The sequence below is a fragment of the Saccostrea echinata genome, unplaced genomic scaffold, assembly GCF_033153115.1.
Source record: "Saccostrea echinata isolate AGI-Se365-2 ecotype Australia unplaced genomic scaffold, CSIRO_AGI_Sech_v1 ptg000028l, whole genome shotgun sequence".
Taxonomy (NCBI): domain Eukaryota; kingdom Metazoa; phylum Mollusca; class Bivalvia; order Ostreida; family Ostreidae; genus Saccostrea; species Saccostrea echinata.
The window spans coordinates 5,204,928-5,219,648 of NW_026889777.1; the positions used below are offsets into that span (position 1 = coordinate 5,204,928).

Below are 14,721 nucleotides of genomic sequence, written 5' to 3' on the forward strand. Positions count from 1 at the left end.
TAGTAGCACGTTTCAGGGTCTGTACTTTTCCTTGAATATTTATCAATCTTTGCTGAACATTATACAAACTTCACCAACAGTTTTTACAGTGTTTATCAATTTATATTTTCGATTAGAAAACTTATCAATACATAAGAATGTTGAAACTCTTTTATTTCTTTCCAATGATAGCGAAGTGTACATCAACAAAGTATATATGATAAGTATTCTTTCCAATTAATATTCATTTTAAAGTAAAATTAATCTTATGAGCATTTTCAAAGATAATATAGAAACATGCATTGGCACTACAAAGTACACACTATATTATTCCGACTATATAGATGTATGCTTGAATCTGAATTTAAATGGAACATATAAATATTGCTCTTCTTTATCATAATTTCTTCAGTTTGTCGATCTCTTTCATATTACTTCTTCCTAGATCCAACCAAGTACACTTTGTCCACAGCTATAATGAAAAAAATCTTAAGTATTATTTTATCCTTCAGTAATAAAATGCCATAAATTAGCACCAGAACCCCTGACCCTGGGGCCATAAATTTCACAATTATGGTAGAGGGCTTAATGCTTATTACAATCAGCATATATGGGTAAAAGGAAATAAAAAGTGTGAATTTTATGGTCCCTAACCCCCCCCCCCCCCCCTCCGGGCATGAGGGGAGGGACCAAAACCACTAAAATCAAGCAGTCAAACTGTTGGCATGATTGTAATAAGCATTAATCCCTCTACCAAAATTGCAGTCGATCCGCGAGATATCATGAATTAATTCCATATAGGTCTTTAACTGCTCGAATCGGGCTAAGCCCCCAAAACTTGCACCTTTCAGCTGACAAAATACATGTAACTGTTGTTCTTATGAAGAATATTTTTGATAAGGGGAGTTTGTTGAAAGTGTGATTTGAGCAAGTTACAAATGATTCCCCCCGAAAAAAGTGTAATCATTATGAAATTTTTTTTTTTGGTAATGTGGAAAAAAGTACCATTTGGGTATTTTAAGGTCATTATTGAAAGAAAGAAGAGATCTCAAAGACCGTCTGATGATGTCGATATTGTAACGTTTGTATAAAATATTAATCCTGATTTAAAAATTATTTTAAATTCAGAATATGAAAATAGATCTGTGGACATCCAGCAATTATCGAGAGGTTTTCCTGAATTTTTATACTAATATTATGAAATTATGGATAAAAAACGTTAGTGAAAATTTCATTAATATATAATTTCTTTAAAATAACTCCATCGTCGTTCACTTTGAAACCTTTTTGTTTTTTTAAATGGTTTTATTTTTAGAGAATTGTTTTTCAATGTGCTCTAGAAACCTTTGAGTTCTTTACTCAAGAAGAGTTAACGATTACTTTCGCACTCAGATTATTGAGTATCTTGAAAATACTCTAACAAAAAATTACTCTAGTCAACTGTAGTTGACTATAGTTTACTAAAGTTAATATGGTTAATTAACGTCAATACAATTTTACTTTGATTTAATATGAAACTTAACTTTAGAACTTGTTTTGAGATTTTAATGTCTAAAATCTCTTAAATTTAATACCAAGGATGTAAAATCTGCAAATAATATGTTAATATTCAAGTCATATTTCCAATTGATATAACAAATTTGTATGTATGAACTATATAACATAAAACATTCTAAATCCCATAGTAGAGATACTATGATTCACTATAGTGAAAACTTTGATATACTATAGCAAAAAATTTGATACTATAGTTAACTATAGTTAACTATGATATATTTTTGTTGGGGTAATCGTTTGGAAATGTTAGATTTTCAAAATGTGTTTTTGTTTTTACATTTACAAATATGTACATGTTATTAATAGCTGCATTTAATGTTGATTTTTTTTAAAATTCCTATCGCATAAGGAAATTAAAAAAAATTTTTTTTACAGATTTTTAATCTTGAAAAAAAAGGGGTTTTTTGTGTTTTGAAAGAGAGAAAACTTTTTTTGATAAAATTTTATCACATAGTAGTAAAGAAGTGTCCACCCACTATATTACATATAAGAAAGGATGAAGTTGCTTTAAGAGCATGCTTAGTTAAAATTACTCTTAGAAAATCAGGGTAATAAATTTTTTTGTGACGCAAACACGATTTTGTTTCAATCAAATCCTTATCATTGCAGGAATTATTCCGTTCGTTTAATTTTGAAAAATGTTTATCTCTCTTTCATATCTAAATAAATTATGCACACTATAAATTAATTTTATATTTATCATCAGAGCTTCGATTTTGCTCAAAATATTCTCTAGTTTATTGTCATTTTATTGTCTTCGTTCTTTTCCATCGATTTCGTAAGGAAAAAAAAATTAGAACAAAAGAAATTTACTTATTTGTTGTCATTTTATCTTCAATTTTGTTACAAATCGCTTTAATAAGCGCTTAAATTTCTTTCAGCAAAAAAATTTGGTGCCCTAGAAAAAATCACTGGGGATCAATTTTTTTTAATGTATTATATCTTATAGCTTTCTCAAATCGAAAATATTTTTTACTTACCAATACCAACATAAATCTGTATACTTAGAATTGCTGACCTGCATTGGAATTAACATAAGTTTTTGTTTTTTACATTCATCAGAAATTTTTTAGAGCATAGAAGTTACAATGAAAGTGACACAATTTTAAATTGAATCATCACTTAGAAATGGTGATGTTCATGACTCAATATTTCATATTTTTTAATTTGATCAGTTATTTTCCAAAATATTTTAGCACGTCCATGGATACCAACTATAATCAAAAATAGATCTTGTTTGTTTTCTTCGACGTTTATTTAAATATTTATCAAAGAATATATGTATACATATATCTAGTTATCGTAGTTATTAGTTTTATTTATTTATTTATTCACTGAATAAATTGTCTTTAGAAATAAATAAAATCATATATTCTCTCGTACCATATATGCATCCTATAGGTATTGAGAATGTGTCTCAAAGAATCATGTGTGTAACCTTTCCTTTCATGTCAAGAATAATGTTGAGTATATCAATACAGAAGGATTCCTTAAAATAATAACCCCTGTTACATCAGGGGAATTTTTGAATAAGGAATAAAGATCCCTTCAAATAATAACACATGTTACATTAAAGAAATTTTGGATCAGAGATAAAAAAATAAGATATTAATTTTTTTTTCTCACCAGCATCTGGTCCAAACTTGGTTGCCGTGGTTGTTGTTGTTGCTAGTGTTGTTGTTATGGCTTTTGTGGCTGTGGTTGCTTTTGCTGATGTGGCTGTGATTGTGGTTGCTGAAGTTGTTACTGTGGTTGTTGTGGCTGTGGTTGTGGTTGTTGTGGGTTCTCTGGCTGTAATGGTTGTGGCTAATGTGGTTGCTGTGGCTGTTGTGGTTGCTGGGACTGTTGTGCTTTTTGTGGCTGTGCTTGTGGTTGCTGTGGTTGTTGATGGTTCTGTGGCTGTAGTGGTTGTGGCTTTTGTGCTTGCTGTGGTCGTAATGGTTGCTTGGGTTTCTGGGGCTGCAGTGGCTGTGGTTGCTGTTGCTGTGGTTGTTGATGGTTCTGTGGCTGTAGTGGCTGTTGTGCTTGCTGTGGCCGTTGTTGTTGCTGAGGTTGCTGGGGCTGTTGTGGCTGTGGCTGTTGTGGCTTTGGTTGTGGTTTTTGTGGTTGCTGTGCCTGTTTTGGTTATGGATGTTGAGGTTGTAACTGCAGTTATTTCCTTTTTACGAAAATATCGCCACCCTTTCATAATTGTTTCCAGGGATTGATCATGACACTGTTCGAGAAGATAACATGCATTGACAATTTCATTATGCCCGAAACACGTGCATTTGTCCTGACATTTAAGTGCGCACATAACAAGAGAAGAAACCGATGAGCTTTCAAGAAAACTACCATTAAATGTTCTGTCATTCATTCCAGGAACGATTGAATAGTATTGCGACACAATGAATGGGGATACAATGACCACACTATGTATTGAAATTAGCATAATTCCCCTCAGAAAAGCTTGTAGAAAAATCAAAACCATTTTGTCTTAGTGTAATGTACCTTACTAAGATTGTATGATACTTGAAAGACAAACGTTAAAGTGATTGCAAATATTTATTAATGCTGATGTAATAAATATTAAATTAGACTTAACAAACGGTTTCACACACCTTCCCATCAGGTTTCAATTCTAAACGCAATCAAAACATTGCATAAATTTCCATCTAATTTAGACGCCAACTGTTAATTTGTTGAGTGACTATAATAAATCACAAATATTTTGTTTCATGTTACATGTACCTGGACACAATTGAACCTGACTTTGAAACTTTATTAACTTGTGTTTGTTTATAGTTGAATATACCAGAAATGTTACAAATATATGCATGATGAATGGTTTAAAGCTTAACAAGTTTAAAAAGCTAGCTATACAACCCAATTTGTTATTTTGCTCAATTTCCAGAACTGTAGAATTCCCTAATTTGCATTAAAATATTCGAAAAATTATCACAAGTTTATTCACATAGCTAGCAAAAATGGTCTTTAGATAATCCATAAATAAGTTAATAAAGTACTTAATTTCTTGGATATTCTGTGGTGAAAATAATTATATATACATTGCACACAAAATTAAAATCTTAATTTACAATTATTCAGTAAATATATTATTTGTCAAAACATTAATTACTGCCCCTTTTTATACTATGCATGGACATATACTTCTGATAAACATCCGTACTATGCATCGAGTTCCGAATATCAACATAGAGATTTAATTTGAAGCAATAGAGAACATTGAGAAAAATGTACATTTTTAGAATCTACATGTATAATGAAAGTGGACTATTCTTTTTTTTTTATTGAAAGGAAATACATCTCAAAAAGTTTAATTATGATACTTATCTACAATGAAACCTCGTTATCTTGAAGAAGAGGATTCGCTCTGTCTGCTGCATTACAGCTATTTAGGACGTGTTCTTCATGAGGTCAGATTATTATAATTAATGGCTTATTACATATGGGACTCTTTCATTCACGTAAGTGTTGAATGAAAGTGTGAGAGCTGACTCACAAAATGCAACAAAGAAAAATGAATAAAACAACAATAGATAATTTCTTAAACTTTCAACAATAAACATCAACAGTCAAAATGTTTTATGAAAGAAAACATTCGACATACAAACACCTGAACACATTAACAGGAACAAATGGAAATTGGATGTCCCCGTGGTCAATAATCGACAATAGTAGGAATCTGGAATATCATACTCCTACTCCAAAAACCCAGCCTTGGTCTCACAAAAAATATGGCACTCCTGATATTTAAACCTCATTTCGGGGTATATAACGTTTTTGCCACTCGTTCAATTAATGTGATATTTGACATGAATTTAGCCAATATCATATGTCACATACTGAGACATAGATTTGGAAACGACAGTTCTTGATTCAGTCAATAAAGTTTCTCTAACACTGCTAAAATGTCGATGACATGAATCTTAATATTTTGTTTTGCTCTATTACAAGACCTCAAAACTATTGAACTACACATGCAATACAGTATTTTAAGCAAATGGCACACAACATTACCGACAAAGATTCTGTTTTTGCTTTAATATGTTTAAGGAAACGATTGTGGACAACGTTCGTATTGAAAATATGCTTGTGAGTGTCCTGTATCTACTGAAGCTTGAATGGTTGATATAAGAAAAAGGACATTCATACATTTGCATATACTTCAATTTTTACGATACATCAAAGGTTTTGCTGTATTGCAGTAGTACGAACATTTCAATAATGCTTTTTGATTTAGCTTTCATCATTTATATTTCGGTTCATGTAAAATACTTGTCTATACAATATAACATTTTTAAAAGCTTGCTTTAACGTATCTTTGCAGTGTTAAACTGAAAGAACTGTGAAAATATTTTTTTTGTGACAGACTCTTTGCTCTGATAGGAGGTTTGTGAGTGTGGGAAATGTAAGTGTATCTGTATGTCAATTGCAGTGGGGGCGATTTGTACCTATACCGGGTGATTATTATTGTATACGTACATCACTTGATTTAGTGTGCAATACTATGAGATCAACCAGTTCTCATTCTTGTTGAATCATGTTCAACATATGCCTTTCAGAAATGTGGTAATGATTGTTTATTGTTAAAAGAGATCTTATAACCAGTGTGCATTGTCGTGATAACATTTATTTACTCCATCGTTGATAGTTACGATATTCATACGCTACACTGTTCTGAACTTAATTTAAAGCAGAAGGGTGATATTATGGTAAACAAAATTATCGTCTTGTACATTTTTATCAGTAATATTAATTCCATGGGTTTTATTAGCAGTACGTATTCATTCTATGAATTATTTAATTGATCAATTTAATTAAATGAGCACTTTGTGCACGATTGCGATGAATTTTATGCAAATTATTATTTTATCCTTAATCTTCAATCTTCGAGGCAATCAACGCTCGTATTATTTTAAAACAAAGGCTTTTTCGTTCAAGGTTAAAACCCTAAATTCACCTAGACATATGGTTAAATATTACATAACAGTACATATCTGCACGCCAAAAGGATATAGTATCTAGACCAAAAGCTTTTTTTTTTTTCAAAAGGAGAGAATAATGAGTTCGTGAAATTGGATATATTTCAATTTCAGTTGGCTTTATGTTAGCTGATTGAGAAACTTAAGTTTTTTTTTCATTAATACAGTGTTATTAAGAAGCAAAAACATACACAATTTCTAGAATTCTAATGCTGAAATTGGCAAACAAATGCTTCCAACACGACAATGGCCTTTTTGTCATTTTGAATGATCGTACAAATACATATTGTATACCAAAATGGTTGTCATATGTCTTGTTAGTTGGTTTTGATTGTTTAAATTTCAATTTTATATATAATTGCCGTCTTAAATGATCGCGAAAAGTGTGCACGGCCCAGGGACACAATGTTGTAAACTTTGTAAAAAGAGATAAAATGGCTGGCGTTTTTTTTTCTTCTGATATTGTAACTATCAATTATTATTATGACAGTGGAAATATCAAGAAAAAACAGCAGAGTTAAAAATATTTTTAACTTGTAAAAAAGATTATGCTATTGTATATACAAAGTTTTTCTGTTGATAACATTTGTAAGATATCGTGCATTGATTCTCATTTTTGCCCGTCTTGGTCTGTATTTAAATATTATCGCACACATGTGGCAGTGTCGTTACTTTAAACAAAAAAGCATGTATCCACGATTTCTTTTGGATAATCCTCGAACGTGTTTCAAGACTATATAATGATATTGTTCTGGTAGTTTGTGTTGCAAAAATTCAGTACATGGGATTCTTAAGAAACTTTAAATGATATGTTTTATGCCCCCTCTTGAAAGAAATAGTTAAATCATAATGATATCCATGATTATTAGATCAAACCAAAGTCAAAAAATGTCCTATGACTTTAAATCCACCGCGAAGAAAAAAAAATGAGTACAATTGCAAATCAAAGATGAGATTAATCTGAGATGAAATTAAATCAAGAATAGGTAAAACCAAGAGAGAATGGAACTATTAAAGTTTACACAATACAACCTCCAAGGACCCCACTTAAAAATACCCTTAAGAAAATACTATAGTTATAACTATTGTTCTCTATAGTTGACCATAGTATCAAAGTTTTTATTATTAGTCAATCAATGTTTTTATAATAAATGGAACAATTACTTGTATTTTTCTGATATTGTAATACGAGACGCCGTATTTTAATCTTTTGGGTGACCATAATGAATCACATAAATCTTAATTTACCTTCACAATTAAACTGACTTTGAAACTTTATTATTAGTATTGGTTTGATCTTGAAATAATGAAATAATATAAAACAGGAATATAAGAAATGTAACTATAATGAATTTATTCAATTAAATCAGATGTGTGGATATCCATATTTGCTACTCTGCTCCCCCATAACTGTGTCATTCCCTGATTTGAATTAAATTCAATATTTTGAAAAATCTCTTCACTTATCAAGAAAGAAAACATTCTTAATGTTTAGAATTGAAATTGTAAGACATTTCCTCATATATTTCTTTCTTTTATCCCATGTTTACCCCTTTATCCCGTGGATATGACTCATTGGATAATTTTTTCATAATCCACAGTTGTGACGTCACAATGGTTTTTGCGTTAGCGCGATGAAGTAAAATATAAAACAGTGTAAAACATTGGTTGTGAAGTATTAAACATGGTATAAAAAGAATCTCCCATGATTTGTAGTTGGATATGACTTTTATCCAACTCGTTATGTGTTTTTATCCCCTCGCCAAGGCTCGGGGATAAAAAAAACACACAACTCGTTGGATAAAAATCATATCCAACTACAAATCATGGGAGATCCTATATATATCATACAGTGAGATTAACTGGTGACATAAACTTTGCTTTACAGGTATATTTGAAACCTATATAACTTATTTTTTTTCAATATAATACAGTGTCATTAACTGGTGACATAATCTATGCTTTACAGGTATATTTGAAACCTAAATATACAATAAGTCAGTAAATGAATTTTAAGTGAATCATCATTAAAGTTCAATATGTGAACGTTATGTATTCATTTACGTAAAAATAAGAATGGTTTATTGTTGAAATCATATTATCTACGGACCTGGATTAACGACAAAAGTCGCTCAGTGTTCCTTATGAATCGAAATAAACATAGACCTATACTTCTCATCACAAATTGTATTATGCAGAAAATTCCGAATATCATCATGGTGCTTAAATTTGACGCAAGGGAAATAAATTGAGAATATTTATTGAATTTATTAATCATATATTGATTATTTTTTTTAAATAAAAGGTATATATATGTATAAATAACATTAGTTATGATTTATTTGGAACTTTTTATCCAATATTAATGCAAATTCTTTATTCCCCCAAATTGCTGTAGCGAATCCGCTCCGTCTTGCTACATCAATGCTATATTGGAAACATGCTTACTAGGCTAAAGGTCTGTAACGATATGGTTTAAATCCTTTAATTTCTAAACAGCCTAAAGTAGAAAAGGGAATCTCCCATTCGCTTTAATTTTTAAAGAGAGTTAATATTTTGAAACAAAAATTAATATGCAGCGAAGAATTGACATGAAAAAAAAAACGCAACAAAGATTGAATGGAAAATAAAAAGCTAATTTCTTTATCTATTCACCACACAGATATAGTCATAAGGGATTTTGAAAAATTAAAAAAAAATAGCTGACATACAAACACATGACAAAAATGACAGGAACAACTTGACATTGAGTGTACTGTAATACAATTCTAGACCGTGGTAGGAATTTCCATTAAAAACTTTGCTCTTACAAAAATTGCATTTGTCATGACTTGACATATATATCCATGCTTGGTGAAAATCGTTTCTGTAAAGTTGATTGTCCAGGTCATATGCGAGAACATTTGCAAACACAATTACAGGTGGAACAATAACCGTATATCACTCTTATTACGTTCAGATAACAAGATGAACATATCTTATTCAAAATTTCGGCATTCATATATGAAGGGGGAAACAATCAACTCAGCAATAGTAAGGAGTCTGAATTTGTTTTTGCGGCATAATATTGAAGTAGTATCAGTCATACCTATTCCAACACCTGTTCCAACACGTCTTCCGCGTGGCGCAGTGGTAGGAGCGTTTTCTCCAGAGTCGAAGCGCAAGGAGTTGATCCTTACGTCGCGCGTAAGAATCCGCTGTGCGACATGGAGACCGGTCCTTCGGATGAGACCGTATAAGGTCCCATGTTGCAGTAGGTGCTGGCACAAAAAAGATCCCTCACTGCTCAAAGGCTGTAAGTGCCGAGTACAGGTCTGAATTTGCAGTCCTCAACTGGCAAGTGGAGGCGTTCTCAATTGGAGTGAAAAATTCTCGAAGGGACGTTAAACAAGCATACAAAAACCAAAACTGTTCAAACACATGGAATTCACGATACCAAAACATTATGATAAATATTTCAGCAATTATATTCATGGTAATCAAACAATTATATATGCTATGGAAACAACAATCATATAATTATGCACAATATAAATCTACGACCATGTTTTTCAAACATATTCATACATACTTAAATTAATTTTCTTAGATAAAATATACACATAATATGCATACGACAAGTGAATTTTTAAGCAGATTTTTTAAATTTATTTTATGAAAATTGTGTTATATTTTTCAGAGAGTATGTATTGTCCAATTTGAATCATCGAAAAAACACAAAAACATCTTGCCAAAGTTTCGAAGAGGAATTAAGTTTCTAGTTGTCACTTTTATTCTGAAAATTTCTTGGTAGATTTGTTAAATCGGATGCAGCGGTGTATAAAATTGGCTTTCCTTTTCTTTAATATCCTCATATTGATATCCTTGGTTTTGTCTTTGTTCTTCTTTTATATTTTCAAATAAATGTTCTTGGTTTGTGATTTTCCCCCTGTTCTCTTGTGATCGATTAGTGGTCCTCCCTCCATCCTCTAAAACTGCATCATCATATTTCTCATAGAGTTCTTCCTGTGCGATATTATCTCCTACAATATCTTTAGAAGTGTTTTGGCACTCTTTCTTCGTTGTTTGCACACCTTGTAGAGCTCCATCATATTTTTCTTTTAAGAAAAGTGTATATGAAAAGATATTTTTAAATCAAAAATGTCAAATTTACTTACAATACTTAAAAAGTAAGTAAATCAAATAAAAGTGAATGTAATAGTAATACGTTACCTTTTTCACTTTTGGAATTATCTCTTTTTCCTGCATAACGAGTAATTTTGAAAATGATAAATGCTGTAGTCATCAAAACCAACAACCCACCAAGACTGCCAACAAGTATTAATAGAATTTGCTTTTTATCAGATATTTCTTGGCTACAACGCCAATCTGCAGAAAAAGAGAAACTTTTTTCAGCTAACATCACAGAACGGTTTGTTCTTTACATATTTCATAAATGACAACTCTAATGTTATTAGTCATTTGCAAGAATGATTATCATTATTTGCATCAATGTTTTTTACAGTGATGATAAAGTGACAACAATTTTCTGAACTCATTATTAATTCTTTTATACTTTCCCCTCTATCAACTTTTTTAATGACCATATCTGAAATTTTGTGCATTCAAAAGTACATGGTTATCCTAAAACACGTATGTGTTCTCTTTAAATTATGTGTGAACATTGCATGGGCCGAACATTATGATTGCTTATCCCCTTCTTTAACAGTTATATACATGCTTGGCTCATCTTTCCATTTACTGTTTTAAATTTCAGTAACTTCATCCGTTCTGTATTTGTCTTTCCTTTGTCATAAGTATTTTGCTATCTTTTGTGTTAAAGTATATAAAGCCAAATTTATTTTGAGATAGTCAAACAAACCTGCCCATCTCGTCAATGTTTAACTTATGTCCATACACAAAATATTTTTTGACCTGCTGACTTGGATTTTCATACGATATTTAGGAATATTTACGTGTTTCCTGATTATGTTTGTAATGATTACATAAATATAAACATTTTGCATCTTCCTTATATATCGTCAATAATATGTTTTTGTAGAAAGGCATACATAAACATTTAAATCAGATAATGTATTTGTACTTGTCTTTATTTGATCGTTTGAATATTGCTTAAAGCCGAGTTTTTTAGCCATATTTCGGCGGTATCTTTACTTGAAATTTCTCAATTGTTTAAGGTTAATCCTTGAGAGTTTTGGGTTTATTTATCTATATTTATTTTCTTTTATTTATTAATTGATTTATTTAATTTTTTTTTTTAATTTTTAGATTATTTAATGCCCTGTTTCAGATTTCATATTTTTGCCTCGTTAATTTCACAAACTCGTCGACATCTATATTCCTGTTATTATTACAATAATCTTATGGGAAAACATTAAAAGTCTCGTTGGTTTAAATGGCAGTGGGGTTATTATGATATAAGTTAAACAAAATCTTATGACAACTATTTTTTGTTAAAAACAAATTGCAATTCCTGGTATATTTTTTTATTATGAGCCTAGCATTTTTTTTTATCAATGAAAGGTATACAATTACTTGAAATGGACTTTTGAGTTTCAAATACTGTTCCTTATCTTTACATATTTCATTGAAAGAAAATTGACCATCAGTTAGTAAAGTAATTGTGGGACGCATTGTATAAGCAAAGTTATTGTTGATATGTAAAACCTACTGTAACATTGAATATCCAGATTTTTTGTTTCATAATCATCTTTGCCATTGCTCCCTTTAACCACACACTGAAATGATGTCACATTTCCTTCCTCTATTTGTCTCTTTGGTAACATCTGTGAAGTTAGCCTTGGAGAGGTGGCATTGGCAAATTCACCTGTGGGTGTTTTATATTTCCACTGAATGATACAAGGCGGATTGCAATCTGCGGTACAGTTATAAGCACCAAATGTTTCTCCATCATGTACGCAGAGTCTTCCATCAGGTAATGGTTGTGGAGAAATCCATATATGTTTTTCATCTGGGCCATCTGTGTGCAAAATAAATTACTTAGTCACAGGCTATTACAGTTTTCTATATGCTTTTATATATACCGTTCACGGTAGCTCAGACGGTAGAGCGCTCCCTCCGTGATCGGGAGGTCGTGAGTTCGAATCTCGGCTGCGACTGACCTAAGTCGATAAAAAATTGGTAGCAACTGTTCCTTCGCCATGCGCTCGACACTTTGAAGTGAAAGTTACGGGTCCTTCGGATGAGACCTCAAAAACCGAGGCCCTGTGTCACGGCAGGTGTTGGAACGATAAAGAACCCTCACTGCTCAATGGCCCTGAGTGCCGAGTAAAGGTCGAAATTTGAAGCCCCTCACCAGTATATGGTGACGGTTCTATATGAGTGAAAATTCTCGAATGGGACGTAAAACAACATGCAATCAATCATATATGCTTTTTTATCCTGCAACTACCCCTTGCATTGACTTAATAAAGGTAACCTAATAAACCAAAGCTTTATTCGATCAATGCCCTAATAAAGCCTCATGCATGTATTCCGACGTTCTAAAAGCATTGTGACGTCATACACATTGCAATGTTTACGCCATGGCCTCTTAGATGTACCTAAATCGGTTGAAAATATCTCGTTTTGGAGGTCTGATGTAAAAATATATTGCAGGATTAACAAAATGCATGGATACTGTCTTGAAATATAAGCGATATTTGGGCTCGGGTCGAAAATGTTTTCTTACCCTCGCCCAAATATCCCTTATATTTCAAGACAGTAGCCTTGTATTTTATATATATGCTAAAAAGATATAAATTATATTTCATCAAGTTATGCAACTGAACGTAAACAAACAAATAATTAAAAAATCGTTTGATAACTGATGGATCTCCAGAGACGCCATGCACGATGGACTCGTAAGCGATAGATTTTCAAATGACAAAGTGACCAAAAGACATGTTACTTTTTTCTTCACTAGACAAAGGAACGAAAGAGACGTGTAACCAGTAGATCTCTATAGACAGCGCTACCGAGGAATGTTTCAGCAATGGGTCGCAGTGACCTAGAGACGTTAAAGCGATTGTCCTGTACAAAAAGGAATTAAAAGTTGTGCGAAGGATAGGTCCTCACAAGACACAGATCAATAAACATGTACCTTATTGAACGTCACAAGTAGGAATGAAAGACCTGTCTTCCGAAAGATTCTTACGAAATAGCCTGTTCGACGAGTAACTGATGGAGATGTCTCCATCGTTTACAAAAAGATGTCTGACGGATCTTCACAAGACAGCGATATGTAGAAGTGTGACATATAAATTTAATTAGAAGTAATGACCGAGCAAAGTGTACCTGAAAAATCTTTACAAAAACAGCCTAACAGAAAGACGAGTAACGGATGAAGTGATCGAGTGACCGAAAGTTGTGTATTGGACTTGCCTTCACAAGACATAGTGATAAAGAGGGTATAACTTATGGAACTTCACTTGAGGTACAAGTGTAGTTAGCAAGCAACGTGCATTCAATTGATTTTGGTAGCTTGACAAAAAGACGTGTAATTGAAAGAATTTTATATGAAAGTGTAAGACGGAGAGACCGCCATGTTTGCAATGGGACCTCACAAGAAGGAATAATGGTGAAAAAACGTTTTCCGATAGATCTTCGCAAGACAGAGTGATCGATAGACATTCGTAGAACAATTGTATCACTAAGTGCATTTTTGTAAATTAATTTTACCTGATTTTGAAAGAATATTATCTTAGCTTATTTTCAAAATATTAACCTGTTTATTTTAAAAAGCATTATACCAGTATTGTTAAAGGTACCAATTAAGATTTGTAATCGTATTCTCTAAAGCAGAGTTTAGATATTACATTAACTTTTCTTTCTCATAAATAGATACAAGCGTATAGTCTGTTTCATTTCTTAACCTTCTCTTAATATTTTATTTCTACTAGTCTTGTAAAATATAAAATGTCTCACACAACACATCAATGTGTAAATCTTCGCTTCTCTCAGTCTCGAGCGTTTCCTTTGCTGAACATGAAATGCGATTATACTTATACTTCTTCGTGACAATGAATCTGTATGTATCTTTGGTGAGTCCAGGCAGTCTGGTGTCGTTGGTATACCAAAAATACGACAAAGGGGGAAACTTTTTGTAATAGTCTGGAGCGGACGTAGAATGACTGGAGCATATGAATGAAGCAGGATTTCCGGTATGAAATGTCCTGTTCCCTGTTATCATGGGTTTTGT

The 14,721-nt window shown here is 31.9% G+C and overlaps 1 protein-coding gene across 1 annotated transcript; it reads right to left on the reverse strand.

Moving 5' to 3' along the window:
* Nucleotides 1–308: 308 nt before the first annotated feature.
* LOC133193652 (uncharacterized) lies at nucleotides 309–3,775 on the reverse strand. Its single transcript, XM_061329609.1, has 2 exons — nucleotides 3,163–3,775; nucleotides 309–451 (listed from the first exon to the last, which is right to left on the reverse strand). Exons 1-2 carry the CDS (start codon nucleotides 3,722–3,724, stop codon nucleotides 411–413), a joined length of 603 nt encoding a protein of 200 aa, XP_061185593.1. The 5' UTR covers nucleotides 3,725–3,775; the 3' UTR covers nucleotides 309–410.
* Nucleotides 3,776–14,721: the final 10,946 nt, after the last annotated feature.

What these genes read in the sequence shown, in the direction of transcription:
- LOC133193652 (XM_061329609.1), bottom strand. Translation starts at nt 3,724, where the DNA reads ATGAAAGGGTGGCGATATTTTCGTAAAAAGGAAATAACTGCAGTTACA. An exon ending in CAAGTTTGGACCAGATGCTG is followed by an intron (nt 452 to 3,162) that starts GTGAGAAAAAAA and finishes TTTTCATTATAG; the next exon opens with CTGTGGACAAAGTGTACTTG.